Genomic DNA, 16304 nt, shown 5'->3' with positions numbered 1-16304 from the left:
CCCACTGCTCCCTGCTTGCACCATTCAGCACCAGCCAGAGTCTGGGACAAGCCAGGGGCTCATGGGCTCAGGACACCAGTTGGGCTTACAGCAAAAACACAAGGACACGAGGAAAACCCCAAACTGTACTTATTTGCATCCCTGAGTGGCTAAGACAGGCTCCTTACCCCGTTCCCACCGATGGACGTAACATGGGGTGGATGAGCGCTCTGCACCATCATCGCTGCACCACCTGCTCTCGCACCTCAAAGCCACAGCCTGCTCAGAGGAGCTGCATGCCCCCCTCCAGCCATGGACTTACAGACACCAGAGCTGGCTGCACAGACCAGTACCTATTTACACAGCATGGCTGAGACACTCAAATCCAGAAAGTGGAATAAAGTGCCAGAGAAAGCAGTTCTGCAAGGAAACATTTCTCTTGGTTATTTTTCTTATCAAAGACTTGTGGCCCATCGGTTTTACTGAAATGTGTTTATTCTATAGCAAGATAAAAGCATTTATTTTAGATAAGCAAAATACAAACAACTTAATTGCTGCTATCGTAACTCATAAAAAAGTATAAAACAGCATAAAAACACAATAAGCAATGTAGCAATTAATAATTCATGTTACCAGTGTTTACATTAAAGCCTCATTTATGAAAACTTTACAACACATGATATGAAAAGTTACAACTTTTAAAGAAAATATTTACATTGATTATTCGGTCGTGGAGTTTCTTTTAAATATTCTACTGGTTTTACAGCGTATTAAAAACTCTTGCATTTTTCATCTTAGCTTTTTGTAATAACAGCCTTAGTTAAGTGCATTTCCCTTTTAAAAATACAGTGTATTAAATCTGAAACTCATCACTTCCACACAGAATATAATATTCACATTTGTTCTGTAATTGGAATTAATGTAATAGGGTAACTGTCAATATATATTTTGTTACAAAGTATGGTAAGTTTATCGGGAGGAATGAAGTGAAAGGATGGATCAAACATTGAAGTTCAGTTACTTGCTTTTGCTTTTCTGAAGATATTTAGGACAGAAATTTAAGAGCTTTGGCAAAAATCTGTGACATACTCTATTTTTTTTTTCATGAGAAAAAATGCCATCAACGAACTCATGTCATAAAAGTATGACTGTATGAAATCCAATCATCATTTTACAGGTAGTTACAACTGTGCTTTAAGGGCTTCATGAGTTCATACTGCCTTGAAGTGCATTATTCACTTCTAGAGAAATCTGTAACTCTGAAAGGCCATGTTGCAGTCATAAGGTTCAGGTATTTATTAGGCCATTTGATTCACATATTGTAGGTAAAGCTTAAATAAATTAAAAAGGCATCACATGAAAGAGAGCACAGCTTTTTTTTTTTTTTTTAAACAAAATGATTTATAGTCAGCTAAAAGATGATACACAGCTACATTGTAGTTCTTTATTGCCTATCTAATAGACACTTTAGAGGATCATTTGATCTGTTATGCATCCCTGCATAACTACCATCAACAATTTACAGTTTTCAGCCAAATATGGTTTACCCCTACCCCCTCCATCAACACAAAGCGATGCTGTGAGATCATTTATCTTCAGAAAATACTGACCTGTGATAATACTTGAGTCTGTGTCTGAGATTGTATTTGTGACTGGTGCTGCTGAGGTGCTGGCTGAGGGCTCCCAATGGCAGGGATGGGAGAAGTGATCTGAGAGGCTACTGGCGAGTGCTGCTGAGGAGAAGGCTGTGACTGGTGTTGCATATGCTGCATCTGCTGCTGCTGCATCTGCTGAAGCTGTATGTGCTGAAGCTGCTGTTGCATTTGCTGTTGGTTAATTTGCTGCTGAAGATGCTGCTGCTGCTGCTGCTGCAAATGTTGTTGCATGTGGTGCTGAAAATGCTGTTGTTGCATTTGTTGTTGTATCTGCTGATGCATTTGATGCTGATGTAGCTGCTGTTGTTGCATCTGCTGCATCTGTTGCTGCTGCAGCTGCTGTATCTGGTGCTGCTGGCTTTGCATGGAGGGACTTACTTGAGATGAAGACGGTGTTGCCACCATGTTTGTTCCCATAGAACTTATCAATGGAGCTGCAATGTTTGTCGGCATGTTTGATGCAATGGTAACAGAAGCTACAATCTGATTCATTGGCAGTCTCATGGTCAGAGGTTTGGGAGCAATTGCTCTGGGAATGGACTGTTGAAGAGTTTGAGGAGATGCCGATACTGTGGCATGTTGAGAGAGAGAAGTATTCAGAATAAGGGAAGAAGACAAATTTGTGGATGCCAATGTTTGCTGCACAGAACGAATTGTCTGGGCCTCAGCAGACTCTGCAGCAGCCTATGTTTGGAAAAGAAATTGAAGAACAGGTATTGCTAAAAGCAGACATCATCCTATATTGAGCTTAAAAAAATCACCAAACCTGTTCCTTCCCCCTCAAATCTCATGAGCTGCTCAGTGGAAAGTCTGCCCTAGAGAATTTGTCCTATTATTATAATAGTCTATTTAGGAAATGCAGATCAAAATCTCGCTTGAGTTGCCTGTTTTCTTCATCCAATCTGAACTTTTACTATCTCAGTTCTTATTTATCCTCTCTCAGTACCTAAATCTAGCTGTTTGATATATATTTAGAAATGTTATGAACCTTGGCTCAGTTTGACCTGATCAATTGAAGTTACCTTGTGTTCTTAATAAAAAAAAACTTTGTTACTGTTTAAATAGAAAGAAAAGTCACAAATACTCTGAGAGACTTTTTCATCCTCTGTTTTCCATGGGGAAACATCAATCAGCAGTCTGAGAAAGGTTGCTGGTCCATTGCATTACACCTCTGTCTCTCTCTGTACAAGGTACCTCCAAGCTCCTACTTAGATTCCAATTCTTAGACAACAAATCAACTTGTGCCCTGGTTCAACATCAGAAATCTGTAGTACTTCGCCTGGCTGAAAGAGCTAAAACAGTCTCTATTTATGTGTTAAAAAACAAAACAAAACAAAACAAAAAACCAACGCTGTTCTGAGGAGAAGCATATCCCACTACATCACTTCTGATGGCATAGAGGTATTGTACAAGCACCAAAACTTATCAAACAACTTTTTATATTAGCTCACTGTAGTTCTTCACTTCTAAGGCATTAAGTCCAAAATATTCTCAGCAGAAAGAAGTCTAAGGGAGCATTGTGAAGACAGAAGCCCAGAATCACTGGAAGCAGCAGGGCTACATCAGCAGGTTCCCTGCTTAGAACAACCTGCCTAATTCCACTGTCAAGGAGCTTTCTGATGAGAGATACCTGCAGGAAAACTTCATTCTGAGGCTTTCTGGTGCCTTTGAAGACATAGTTTTATCAGGTATGTTTGAATATACTGAGTATGTTTAAATTAGATATGATTAAGCATCAGAAGTAGGATCATCTTGCATAGTTTTACACATCTGCATTGTATAAGACATGTAATATAGTTGCCTAGAATTCTGTTAAGGTGATGGAGAGAAAAATTCTCATCCCATACAATAAATAGATATTTTTTAGACATTTACCTTAGAATGCATCAAATCTTGCCTCAGAAGTGCTTATTCTGTATCTACTCTCAACAACAACCTTTGACAGAAAAGCAACAGCAAAGATATCTTAAGGTTGGTGGAGATGAATTCTGGACATGGAGTGTAATTTCCACTCACAGTCTTCTCAGAAGTCACTCAGCAGCACAAGTCCCACTGATTAGGGCAGAAAACATGATCTCTGTTGTTTTTGAAAAGGGAATTTAGGACTGACAAGACACATTCCCTCAAAGCAACAATTTAGAATTGCTGCTGCCATTGAACTTAGCATGATGATATTAAAGACTGAGAATATTATCTAAGTCCTAGAGACAACAGAAAAACACGGTTTCATAACACAAGGAAATCTTCTTTCAAGAATTTCAAGAATGCATGTGTCTAATTTCTGTTGTATTTCTAAGCACTAATTAAAATATGCAGCACCTTTCTGTGCTACTTCCTAATGCTCTGTAGTGGTACATTTAAATAAGCATTCTCAGGAACTAGATATCATCAGTTGCTGTTGCTTTCCTGTGATCAAGGGCATTTTTGTATTTGGTCTTTAAGAAATGTTATTAGAGAAATGACTGCCTTGATTTTCACACATGTATTAGAATCCTGTTTCCATTTGTAGTGTCCAGAGACAGCAGATATACAATCAGCCTCACGCTATCAGTTAAAAAGGTGAATTCTCAAATCTGAGACCAAAGCTTTATTTTCTTCACATGCGTTTCATACTAAGTAGGGATCTGCTCTGATACTCAACATGACTCACTGCCAGCCAGTCCATTTGAAGTATTCTCCAAATTCAGAGCCACCACACAAATTTTTTCCCCCTCACCTGCAAGAAATACTTAAGCTTTGCCACACAATAACAGCTCTTCAAGCCCATGCAAAACAAGTCTGTCTTTTGGGAAGAATCACTTGAGGAAAAGGGAAAAAAAACAAAAACCCAACAGCAAAAAAACAAAAAACAATTCTGCAAATAGCTTGTAAATGTTAATGTCAAAAGGTCGGCATATTTTTCATGACTGAATTTTACTTCTGTAGTGAAGTGCATTATTTTGCTTCCCAGGATAATGGAAGATGTACGCACTTACAAAGTTCTTGTTTGGTAATCATTACAGTGCCATTAAAGAGATGAAATTTCTTTGCAGAGGCCACACAGGGTTCAAGCAGCAGCACATCTTTTAGAATTGCATTACAGAAATCTTAGCATTCTACTTTTGTTTTGCATTACTCCGCACTCCTACCCCCATTATTAAGGAAAACATTGCCAAAAACTAACTTGCATTATGCAGAAAGCATTATCAGGCTTACCTTGGAAACAAGGCTTGCTCTATAGGCTGCAAGTGCCTTTAGGTATTCTTTTTTGGCAGCTTCTGTTTTTCTTTTATATACCTATTAAAAGAGACCACAATTTCACCAACTTCAATTATTAAGAAGTTTTTGCCAGAATGCTCTCAGAATCCCTTGCAACAAAATCAAAAGCTCAGATCAACAATCCGAAAACACTTTTACTTCATGAGGGCTTTTTCTTCCCTGGAAGTTTTAAATATTCCTGCAGGTGGCCACAGACTTTCAGGTCCACTTGCTGGAATGTCACCACAACGTAAGTCCATTTATCACATAGGAAAAAAACTGCTAGAGTAGCCAACTGTTTGACAAGACCAGCTATGCACACTGCATCTTCCTAGAAAATGATATTTTACTGACACTGAGTATTTCACGTGCTGAAAAGTATCTGAAGTAGTACAAAGCAGCCAAAAAAAAAAAAAAAAAAAAAAGGAAAATGTGGTTCACAGAGTTTTGACAATTCACTTTCCCCAAAGTCAGTATTAGAGAATCCCACAGAGCTTCAGTAGAACAGTTAAACAAAAAGTGAATCAATCTGTATTTCTAATCAGCACTACATATAAAGATCATCCTTCAATCATGATCATCGTCTGTGAGATATCATCATCTGTCAGACTGCTAAGTGTGACTGGGAGCTGCACGGTGCATCAACAGGCAAAGAGCCCCAGAGGATTTTTTTTCCTATCTATGCGTAAGAGTTACATGTGTATAGCAAGAAGAATAACCCTCAAGGAAGAACAAAACTCATCATCATCAAAACTGTACCAATTTTGAGTTGGAGATAACATTTCACACACAACATTGTAATGAGGCACAGAGGATTGGCTTCAAAGGTTTAAAATCAACACGCTTTGTAACAAATTCATAAGGCAGATCAAAGGAAATGGTAAATGTGTTGTACCTTCCCCTTTTCTATTCTAACTTCCGATTAATAGGAAATAAGAGCTTTGAAATGAGAATCATCAAAAGGTGGTCTCAAGCAAGACTCCAGGACAGTATCACTTGAGCTTTTTACAAAGTGCCCTTTAAAATTTAAAGACAGTTACTGAATACGATCTACTGACTCCTATAACAAAATGCTTTTTAGATGCCAGATTTTCAGCAAGTTCAAAAATCAATGGAGCTCTGCAGAGCAAGAGGTCTACATCAGCAAGCAGTGTGCTCAGCACCGAGATAGGAGGATTTTTTACAAGCAATAACTATTTTACTTCTAGTGAGATAACCCTCCATCCATTTTTTACCTGTTTTTGTTCTTCTCCTAAACTGTCCCACATAGATGCCACTATTTTTGAAACCTCTCCAAACGTAGCATTTGGGTTCTGCCCTTTAATTGCAGCTTGTGTATCCCTGAAGAAAAGGGCATATGCTGACACTGGCTTTTGTGGCTCATTGGGATCTTTCTTTTTCTTCTTCTTTGGAGTTTTCGGCTTCTTGCCAGAATCTGGGGCAGCTCTTTTTTCTCCAGTAGCCTAAGAAACAGTAGTAACAGGAACAGTCCACATACACATGAAATGGAAGTCAGAGGAATTCTGAATAATTATTGTCAGTCTGGCTTATTAATAAATGGATAAAAATTTCTATGTAGGCAACATTTTGGATACTCCTGTTATGTGGGTCTTTGTCCCACCAAATAGCACTTATTCTCAGTCATTCTTATCAGAACCACTGGAACTAAATACCAAAATTATTACCACTCACTGTAAGCATGGCTCAGAATCATTCCTAGAAGCCTGACCTCAAAATCTGCACCATAACAAATTTCAATTTAATATTTACGTATACATGTATTCAATCTATAGTGTACTTTGAGCAGGTGATCTATGTTTCTCCATTAAAACGCAATTTCGGCAGTAGAGACTCAAAAGAGAAGAGCTTGGAGGCATTCCCTGATTCCCAGACTTAGGCTGCCAGCTTAGACATGGGTCAGGGCAGCAGCAGTTCTGCAGTATCTATTCAAGCACAATGGACCACCCTGTGCCCAACACCCTCTTCCAAGGCTTCTCACGTGGGGTCAGGTGCCCACACAGCAGCATCCTACACCTACATCTCCTACCACCTTAAAGGGGAAACCTTTAGATCAGCACTTCAAGGACTGCCAGTATCTCCAATCCTCATATACTCCTCATGCCCCATACCTTCCTCTGGACTACACACAGATTGTGGCAACAAGGGCTGCCACGTTGAGTGGCTCTAACTACATTTCTATTGTCATTGTTTAACTTTGATATTTTAAGAATGCTGAATGGAATCGTCTTTCCATATATACAATTTCCATTAAGCTAATGAGAAAATCTTTCATCAAGCAGTCTGAATTAGCACTGTATGTGTAGTGCTATAACATTTTCCTTTTGTAACAGGTTAATTTAAAGCAAACTGTAAATTAAGTAAGCTTTCAGACAGAAGAAAGTTTATTTTATTTTTGTCTAAATGCATCTGTATTTTAAATGACTCCAGAGAATATCAAAATGAAAAAATTCCCAAAGTTGAGGAGTAAAGAGATTCACCAGATCTATAAAACCTAAAATGAACCATGAATGTATTCAACTGAAAATATATGAATGGATATGTATATTTTAGCATCTATTATGGAGGTATCATGAAAGCCTCCTAAATCAGAAGCTAAACGGTAAATAAATGACATAGCTGACCGTGTGTTAAAGCATACATATTTTGTATGATCACTTGGCAGCTGAGACAGTACTGCCACATTAATGAAAACACACTATATAGCCATGTAAAGCTTACTCACTGCAATGCATGGATTAACTTACTCTATTTGATTCATCTGCATCTTCTTCATTTATCGAGCTGGAGGGGGAAGGAGTGGCTGATTTACTGGCAGGAGGGGAGGGAGAAGTGTGTGGCATGTTGGTGCCTCCCAGATTTAGCCCCAGCTGTGCACTTAGCTGGGACTGGTTAATGGTGGTGAGCTGAGAGGGAGTCATAATTCCCGAGTGAGCAGCATCCGTCATGTGGACAATGGATCTCATAATCAAAGAGTGGTCTTGGCGGTACTGCGAAACTTGGGTGTGACTCTGATCCTAAAAGAGAGTGAAACAGTTATTAGCAGTGATCATACAGCATTAGCAAATCATTTTCACTGGCTCACAGAACTGACACTGTCAACTTTCATTTTGTTTGGTTTCTTTTCAACAGATCAATAAACCGAACACAGCAACATTTACAGTACTGGTCTCAGACTTTGCTTCTCCCCTTTGCTGGATTTTCTTGGGTAATAAATTTTTTTATTTCCTTATTTTAAAGTAATTTTTTTTTCTCTTGATGCTATGCAAATATCCACATAAACAACCGCCTGTCTGATGATACAGGGAAAACATTGCAGCAGAGTAGAGAGAAACTGCTGTCAAATGCAGAAAGCAAACAAAATGGGGAGGGAGAAGAGAGAGAAAAAGCATCTTCCTCTGACATTCAATTATTCATAGCTGTTACGAGTAACAGTAGTAGGTATAAAACAACTCTCTTTAAAGTAACTTCCAAATCCCCTTCAGACCAAGAACGTTGCCCTGCCACATCTCAAGTGCAGACACAGCAGCACACTGGAGAACCGTTCGAGTAATCCTAATCACTCCTAAAAACCCCTTTTTGCCAGCACCACACAGAAGTATACATTTTTATCTTTAATCCAACAATCAAACACACGTGGAAGTAGCACACCCACTTTATTTTCTTGCACTTCATGCCTCAGAAACTTAAGTGCTTGCATGTTTTTGTCTCTGCTGTTTCTTGAGGGCTAAAACTAAGTCATCTTCTCCATCTACACAACACTTATCACAGTTGTAAACAAAATGAAGTCAGACCCCAAAGGTAGAAGTCAACTGGAATCTGACTACAAACGACTTGGTTTTGTTATTTTTAACCACACAAAGATCAATAGACACTTAAAGAACATTTAAACAGAAAAGAAGATTTTTAAACCAGTCAGAAAGTGGGGAGAATAATTAGCTCACAAATTGATTGAGCAACTTGGCCAATCTATACCCGTTGTTCAAACAGTCAGAAGCATAGGAAATGCAATAGATTTTGAAAACTTTTGTTATTAATAACCCACATTGCAATCAGCATCAGGTACAATGATCCTTGGTGAAATACCGTAGAAGAGAATTGCAATGCTCGAAGTCCAGCACAGGGGCCCTTCTGAGCTCCATGAAGCACTGTGACTTTTCCAGGGCACTCAGATTTTATCTGAAGTGCTCAAAAACCTGCATCAGCATTGAGGATTGTCCTGAGTGACTTTCTTCTTGCTCATGCCCCAGCAGAGGCAGTGGGCTCAGTGCTCCTGAACACCTCCTAGCCCGGCCCCATGCAGCACAGAGATGCAGTGCATTTGTAAAGGAAGATGCATGCCCTGCCTCATCCACATATTGTCTCCCCTGGGTCCTGTACAGATGAAGTTAACTGTGCATGTTCATGCTCCAAGGTGCTCTACTGGGCCTCATCCTCATTTTCCCCTGCCTACCAAGAAGATGCCAGCATAGTTCATCATCCATACTGCAACACATTACTATTCCTACTTCAGAAGCTTTTAATATTTTCAGCAAAGGAGCATAGTTCCTCAGAGATGAATGCCTGTGCCAATAGTGGAGCACTGATATAGAAAGATCAAAACATCAGACTTACTGGCTGAAATACCCACTTGCTTCAGGGCACCTTTCTGTGAAAATTTACTACCGTTAACTAGAGGGTCATTTTGATTCAAAATTGTATTGACAGCGGCATCTGGAAGTCATTCAAAGTCTTTTTAAAAGGATATCACTTTCTGCATATTAGCCCGTTCCTTTCTAGTTTACAGACATTGCTTTATTGCATTAAGAAAAAAGTGTTGTTAAAGCAAAGGTCGAGATCATCACAATTACTTTCATAAAAATCAACTTCAACATTTTGCATGCAGCTCTTTCATAATGGTGCTCTATGCCTAAAAGGCCTTTGCTCTCTATTGTTATACAAAACAGGCCTTTTTGGCCTTTACACCAAGGCAACAAAATATGACGACACGGGTTACAAGTGGTTTACTCCAAGTCTTGTCATTTTGGTTGCATCTATGATTTTACTGAGACTAAATTCTCTTGACTTGTACTGACCCAGAATCTAATTTTATACACAAGCCCATGAATTCTTAAATGCCCCTTCTGAGACAATTTGATGCTTCTGTGTTTGTTTTGTTTAATTCCCATTTTTCTTTTTCTATCTCTTTTCCTAATTTGTAAGCTACTTCTTAAATATTTAAAAACTTCACCAGAAGTTAGAAATAGAAACAACAATATTTTGTAAATGACTACCTAGCACAGGTAAAACCTACTATATGTATATGAAAAAAAAATAATAATATCATTTCCGATCTCTTCTCATTTACATCTATGTGCATACTATAAATATTAGCAATCTTTTTTCTGCATTTTGAATTAAAGTTCTTTGGTTAATCACATCTCAAAAAAAAAAAAAATCACAATGAAAAGAATAGGAATTTTGTTTTTATTTTGTGGCTGTGGTGGGCCTCTATAGCCCCCTGGAACATACAGAAGAGCTTTCAGACAAGGAAGCACAAGTCTTCTTGTACTGAGGTTTGGTGCCTAGCAAGAAGCCAGGGGAGATAGTCAATAGTAACACTGAGGTTCATAGCATTTGTATAGAAACTCTGAGTAAGCAAAATCTATCTGAAGAGGAATATATAATCAAGTCCACAAGTTTTCCATCAATTTTCTCAACCCTTGTTTTTTTCTTCTATTACAATGACCAGTATTGAACCAAAAAGATCAGCATTTCATTATTCATGAAATGTTTAGCAAATAAATGTTTAACACCAAAAACATACCAAGGGTACAAATGGAAGTACAATTGTACTAAAGCATCTGCAAGACACCCTAATTACATTACCATGTGAAAATTGAAAACTGAAAAGGCAAAGCTTGTGCATTCAAAATAATCCACCAAGAATGTTGTGAACATTTTAGAGAATATTGCGTGCTCTTTTCTTACATAAGCTTAACTAGAAGTAGAAGGGATATGTAAGTATTATATGCATTTAGGATTTTCATAGTATAATGCAGAAATGACAGATCAGTGCTTAAAAAAATTCATGAGCTTCTTGAGAGAACAGAATCAAGTGTTGAGTGAGCTTAATCTGCTTTATTGTTTTAAACTGAAGTTAGGCAGGCCTGGTGGTTTTCACATAAAGCCAGACAATACTCAACTTCTTGTTTACTCAGCTTAACAAGCAAACAAGGACATAATGGGTGAAAAGGAACACAAAGGAGAAATTACATTTGTGATTCCAATGACAATTTCAGATTTCTGCTGTAATCCTACATGAATGAGACTATGCATAGGTATATCAATCTTTTCTATCACAGCTGCATACATGCAATAGTAGCCATTGTGAAGACTTGCAGCATTTGATGTGCAAAAAATATCATCAAAGGCATGAGGATATCCATCTACCCTACTCTCAACTTCTCTCATTTATTTGGTCATTCCAAAAGAAGTCCTATTTAGTCATTTTTAGAAGTCATACCAAAGAACATGGCACATGGCACATGCCAACTACATAGCCTATTTTATTTTGATTCATAGAAGTATTAAGTTTTCAAAGTTTGATAGAAATCAGTAGCTCAGCAGCCAATGGAAAGCAAACAGAATAATGGGATTAAAAAAAAAAAAGTATAAACTCCAACACTTTAATTTATACTGTGTATACTAGTAAAGGTGTTTTGCAACAATCCAGCCAAAGAGATGCATACCATTGAGTACTAGGGTAAATTATGGCAATAAAAGATTATTCTTCTGATATGAAGTCATTAGGCACTCAGTAAGTAATATAGTTAGTGCTTATTTTGATAAACAAACAGTAGCCAGCCATGACCTCTAGAGATATCCTAACTTCCACCTGGCAATTTGAGCATCATTTGCAGACAATATTAGAATATTTTGAGTAATACTGACGATTAAAATCAAAGCCTATAATATTCAATCATGTAAACAAGCAACACCAAGATTCTTCCCAGCTGCATCAAGATTGAGTCTAGGGAAGTGCCTACAAGGAGACATAAGCCTAGGATCTGACCCTATACTACTGCTTGAACCCTTTTGTTAAGGGACATGGCTAAGACTGTGGTAAATCTGCCAACAAAAAGAACTATGCAAAAGCTAACATTTATGTTTACGCTCACCGTGCCCTGGTTTTGGAAGTTGACTTAAAACATTATGTATTCTTTTGCCTCAGGAATTTGTCACTGTCAGTGTAACATAAGCTGATGTAATATTTTAAAGGATAAATTCAAGTTGAAGCAAATGCACTGCAATATGAAGAGTGGAATCCTCAGTTGTCCCTGTCTCTAAATTACTCCTGTTACTTATGGGCAAGTAAGCATATCTCTATAAGAAATCCTCAATACTCTTTTCCTCCGCAAGTAAAATAGAGATAAAAGAATCCATTAATCTAAATCTTTAGAAGTTTGGAATTCACTGCCAATCAAAACAAATCAAACTAACAGGATGCTTTTCTCTGTCAGAGATTAAATCCTTACTTAATAGAATATAAAATAGTTGCACTCGGTACTGCCACCACTGAAGAAGCATCCTACCTCTCCTCTCTTCAGCTGCTGCAATCGGTAATGATCTGTCAAACCAGTTATCAGGAGATCCTCTACAAGCAGCAGCTTCTTTTCTCTAGCACTGACAAAACCCCCATGTTTTCCTCCATGCCTCTGTAGTAAAGTAAACCTTACCTAATTTAATTCCCAAATAAATGCTACAACAACAATCAGTACGTGTCAGTTCAGAAAAAAATGTCTGCAGATGGATCTAAAAGATTGGTTGGTGACAGAAGGCTTATGCACATTCTGCTGCCTGAAAGACATGAAGAGTAAGCAATCTCCCAGCCTATGTGCTTCCCTAGTCCCAGTACATCAGAAATTTCTGTTTTCCATTTACACAGAAAAAAACACAAAGCCAAGAGAAGGGATACGTGGAATGAAAAAGGAATAACACAAAGGTCCACTGATTTATTCCTCAAAACTGAGCAACTATCTCCTTTTCTTTTGACAGTCTCAGATGTCTGTAGAAATTCATCTTTCTGGAAATTCAACTCTCACTATAGGACAAAATCGGCTACCACCTCCAAATTAACTTATCATGTGTTCTCTGAATCCTTCTGACCTACCATCCCCTAATTTTGCACCCCTCCCAAGCTTCTCTTTCAGGTCTGACCTGTGACCAGGTTTGCCAAGACTATCTCATGGCCACCATTTGTTCCAGCTGTGAGAGAGATCTGAATCACAAGTTCAAGTTATTTCTTTCATGGACAACACCTGGGGAGCAGCAGTAGGAGCACACTTTGGCCAGCACCACAGAGATGTGGTAGGTGCCCAGGGATCCACCATGCTAACCCTGCCTCTGGGCCTCTGCAGGCACCAGCAGCCAAACCAAGTGATAGAAGAGCTTTCTCTGAAATGCTCCAGCAGGTCATCCAACCAGCCTAGCATGAAGCCTTTATGGCTTGGGAACCTTGCTCTTAATCATCTCCTTTCCTGTCAAACTCCAGTTGTCTGAAAGGCTTGGCACATTCCTCTTGCCATCCCAAGGTGGGTGAAGGTGCCAGACTTCCTGTTGGCCTCAACTGCACATTAAGTCTTCTGCTCTGTAACTGCCTCGGCTCATGCAGATGGACACAATCATGGGCTTCCTGTAGCCCAGACCATCCACAATGTCCACTACTGATGCTTTAGCATCTTCTACTTCACAACTTGTTTACCATTTAGGTTTTACACCATCTTGCAGATGCTTTTAAAAACAGATATGCCACTCATTTTTCCCCTAAATACCTACCATGCTTTAAACCATACTAGAACACACTTCTTTTGGACAAGGAATCCAACAGCATGCTCTCAATACGTGTAACTCAGATCACAGATCACTGATCAGTATGTTGGCACGAGAAGCTTCTATCCAAATTAGCAGTACAAGCTTAGATCTGCTCTGTTTGCAAACAGAGAAGGCAATTGCAAACAAACACCAGATAGTTCAAATGAAGCAGCACAGTGTCAGATAAGTGCTGTTAGCAGTTTTGTTACAACCTCTGCAGCTCCAGGTGCTTCAGCTTCCAAATCAAAGGCAGACTTCAAAGGTCCTTATTATGCACCATGCAACATGGAAAGAGACTGCAAGAAAGCATGACAACCGACAGACATTACCAGAGGTAACACAAATTGTGTGGGGAACTTGGCAGGGGGGAACAGAATTGGGTGTAACATGGCATTTGTTTGTCAAACAATTGCTGCAAGCAGTGGTAGCTATGCACTGGGGTGTTTTGCTTTTGTCTCCGTAATTTTGTTGATATCTGTTTGTTGGGTTTTGTTTTTGTTTTTCTTTTAAAGTGCATCATAAAAGTAGGTCTCATTATCTTTCATATTACCAGAATCAAATTTTTTTTTCAGCTACCTAGTAACACAAAATTCTACAGACACTTTGTATTTCCCTATAGCTTGAGAATTTGAGGCGGAAGCTGAGCATTGATTCAGCTGCCCAAGAGAAAACACAGGTGGTAAGGGCTGAGAACAGGAGGAATTTTAAAGGAAATTTTCCTTTAAAGGGAGCATGAGAGCAAGCATGAGAGTGGCTGGTCCCAACAAAGCTTCTGGCCATGTAAAACACACACATACCAGCTTCAATATCTGCCTCATCTGGCTGACATTACAATGCAGAGATAAGTGTTTGCTCACACTGGATTTTAAATGCAGGAGGCAGAATAGATCAAAGCCATGGTCTAGGCTTAACATTCAGCTGATGTCCATAGTCATTTGTGTCTGCAGACCTTCTGAATACACTTCTTATCACATGCTCAGCTTCTGTTCCAGTTCCTGACAGCATCTGGGGAAGCATAGCACCTTCCATGTACTCATATGGTACCTCCCAATACCTTCTGCAGTTGATGGCATTATTAATATATAACAGTCACAGTCTTTCTTTCCCTGTATTCACTTTTTTTTTTTTCTTTCTCCATGTGGAAGTCCTTTGTGCATCTATGTAGATAACAATCTATTTGCAAGATTATTGTTTTCTCCTAGCCCCAGCAATACAAGCTGTTCAGATAGGTGTCTTCATCAACAGCTGCCACTGTTTCCTACAGGCAGGTCCTCTCTTGTGGTTACCAGGACATGGAAATAGTTCATGCTGACCAATAGACTATGAATAAAGATTCAGCTAAAGATTCTGTTCTGCTCTGAATTACCAACTTCTGAAAAGAGTGCCAGAATACGTTTCCTTCTCCAACCATAACAGCTCATTAACAGATGGCCTATTGTCTCCCTATCAATGAGAAAGGAGAGAAGAGCACGTCTCACAGAGCAGTGACTATATTATCTGCTCTGAGCATTACAATGTCATTGAGGACATAAGAATCTACACACTATTAAAAACTCCATTATTCAGTATACCATCAGGCTACGCTGCCTTCGTATCACACTGAAGTAATAGTTTCTGTACAGAAGCCACTGCTGCCTGTGGCCTCTAGGGTTGCAAGCCCACTGCCGTAAAGTGGACACACATGCTCTCTGAAACTAAAAATGTACAACTACACTATTAGATATAAAATATTTAACTATACACTAAATAAATAAATACAGACTTGAAAGCCCATCAGCAATGCCCACAGCTCAGATCTGCAGCAGAAACAAGCCTGTCCCAGTGCCTGCCTGACAACAGGCACCAAGCTGCAAAATCCTAAATGAGTCCTAAAGATCCAATTTCACAAAGCATCAGCCACCACTAGAAAGGTTCTGTATTTGACCAAATGTCACCAATTAGAACCATAAGAACATTCCTTCATTTGTGTTTACTTAGTTTTGAGATTATTTTTTCCCTGTTACCACAAATTATTAACAACAGCAATGGTAACAGCTGCCATTTATGATGGAAATGTCCAACATGAACCAGATTAACACTGTTGATATGAAACCTGAGTTTAGTAGTCCACCCTTTTTCAAAGGAGAAATACAGATAAGAATACTCTGAAGATAATCCCTCTTTGTAGTAAGAATAGTTGCTATTCCTATGAATAATTTTAACATTTCAAAATTAGTTGTATGTTTTGTACTAAAGATGACAATAAACATGTTCATAGCAATAACAAGGGCTTGTTTTAATAGACTGTTCCAGGCGTTAAACACACTAATGACCCATGAAACAACTGCTTCATCAGCAACACATTAAACAATGTTGTTATAACACTGCGTTAATTGCAAACCTACTCCATACTCTCTAAATATAAGATTACAGATGGAATATTAAAAGAGAGATTTACAAAGTAGTTTCTCTTTAAAGGGAAATTAAACATAAATTAGAGGTATGCAGGTGAGTAGAGAAATAGCTGTCTTGTGCCAATTCTAAAGTATCTACTTTAGCTTTTATTCTCAACATATTCTGTTA

The 16304-nt window shown here is 38.6% G+C and overlaps 1 protein-coding gene across 15 annotated transcripts in view; it reads right to left on the bottom strand.

The window, feature by feature from the left end:
* Nucleotides 1-595: 595 nt before the first annotated feature.
* The window catches only part of TOX3 (TOX high mobility group box family member 3), a 238701-nt gene continuing 222992 nt past the window's right edge, over nt 596-16304 (bottom strand). For all 15 annotated transcript variants that reach the window (XM_042821635.1, XM_042821637.1, XM_042821638.1 and 12 more), the window contains 4 exons: nt 7637-7906; nt 6107-6334; nt 4830-4910; nt 596-2318 (listed from right to left, as the gene is read on the bottom strand). In XM_042821635.1, the coding sequence (XP_042677569.1) occupies nt 1575-2318; nt 4830-4910; nt 6107-6334; nt 7637-7906 (1323 nt within the window). In that variant the 3' untranslated portion in view covers nt 596-1574. The remainder of the gene's footprint in view (nt 2319-4829; nt 4911-6106; nt 6335-7636; nt 7907-16304) is intronic.

The sequence above is a fragment of the Centrocercus urophasianus genome, unplaced genomic scaffold, assembly GCF_019232065.1.
Source record: "Centrocercus urophasianus isolate 14NV4802_14NV808 unplaced genomic scaffold, USGS_Curo_1.0 seq_2, whole genome shotgun sequence".
NCBI lineage: Eukaryota > Metazoa > Chordata > Aves > Galliformes > Phasianidae > Centrocercus > Centrocercus urophasianus.
The sequence above is the reverse complement of the archived record's forward strand: the minus strand, read 5'-3'. Positions and strand labels throughout refer to the sequence as shown.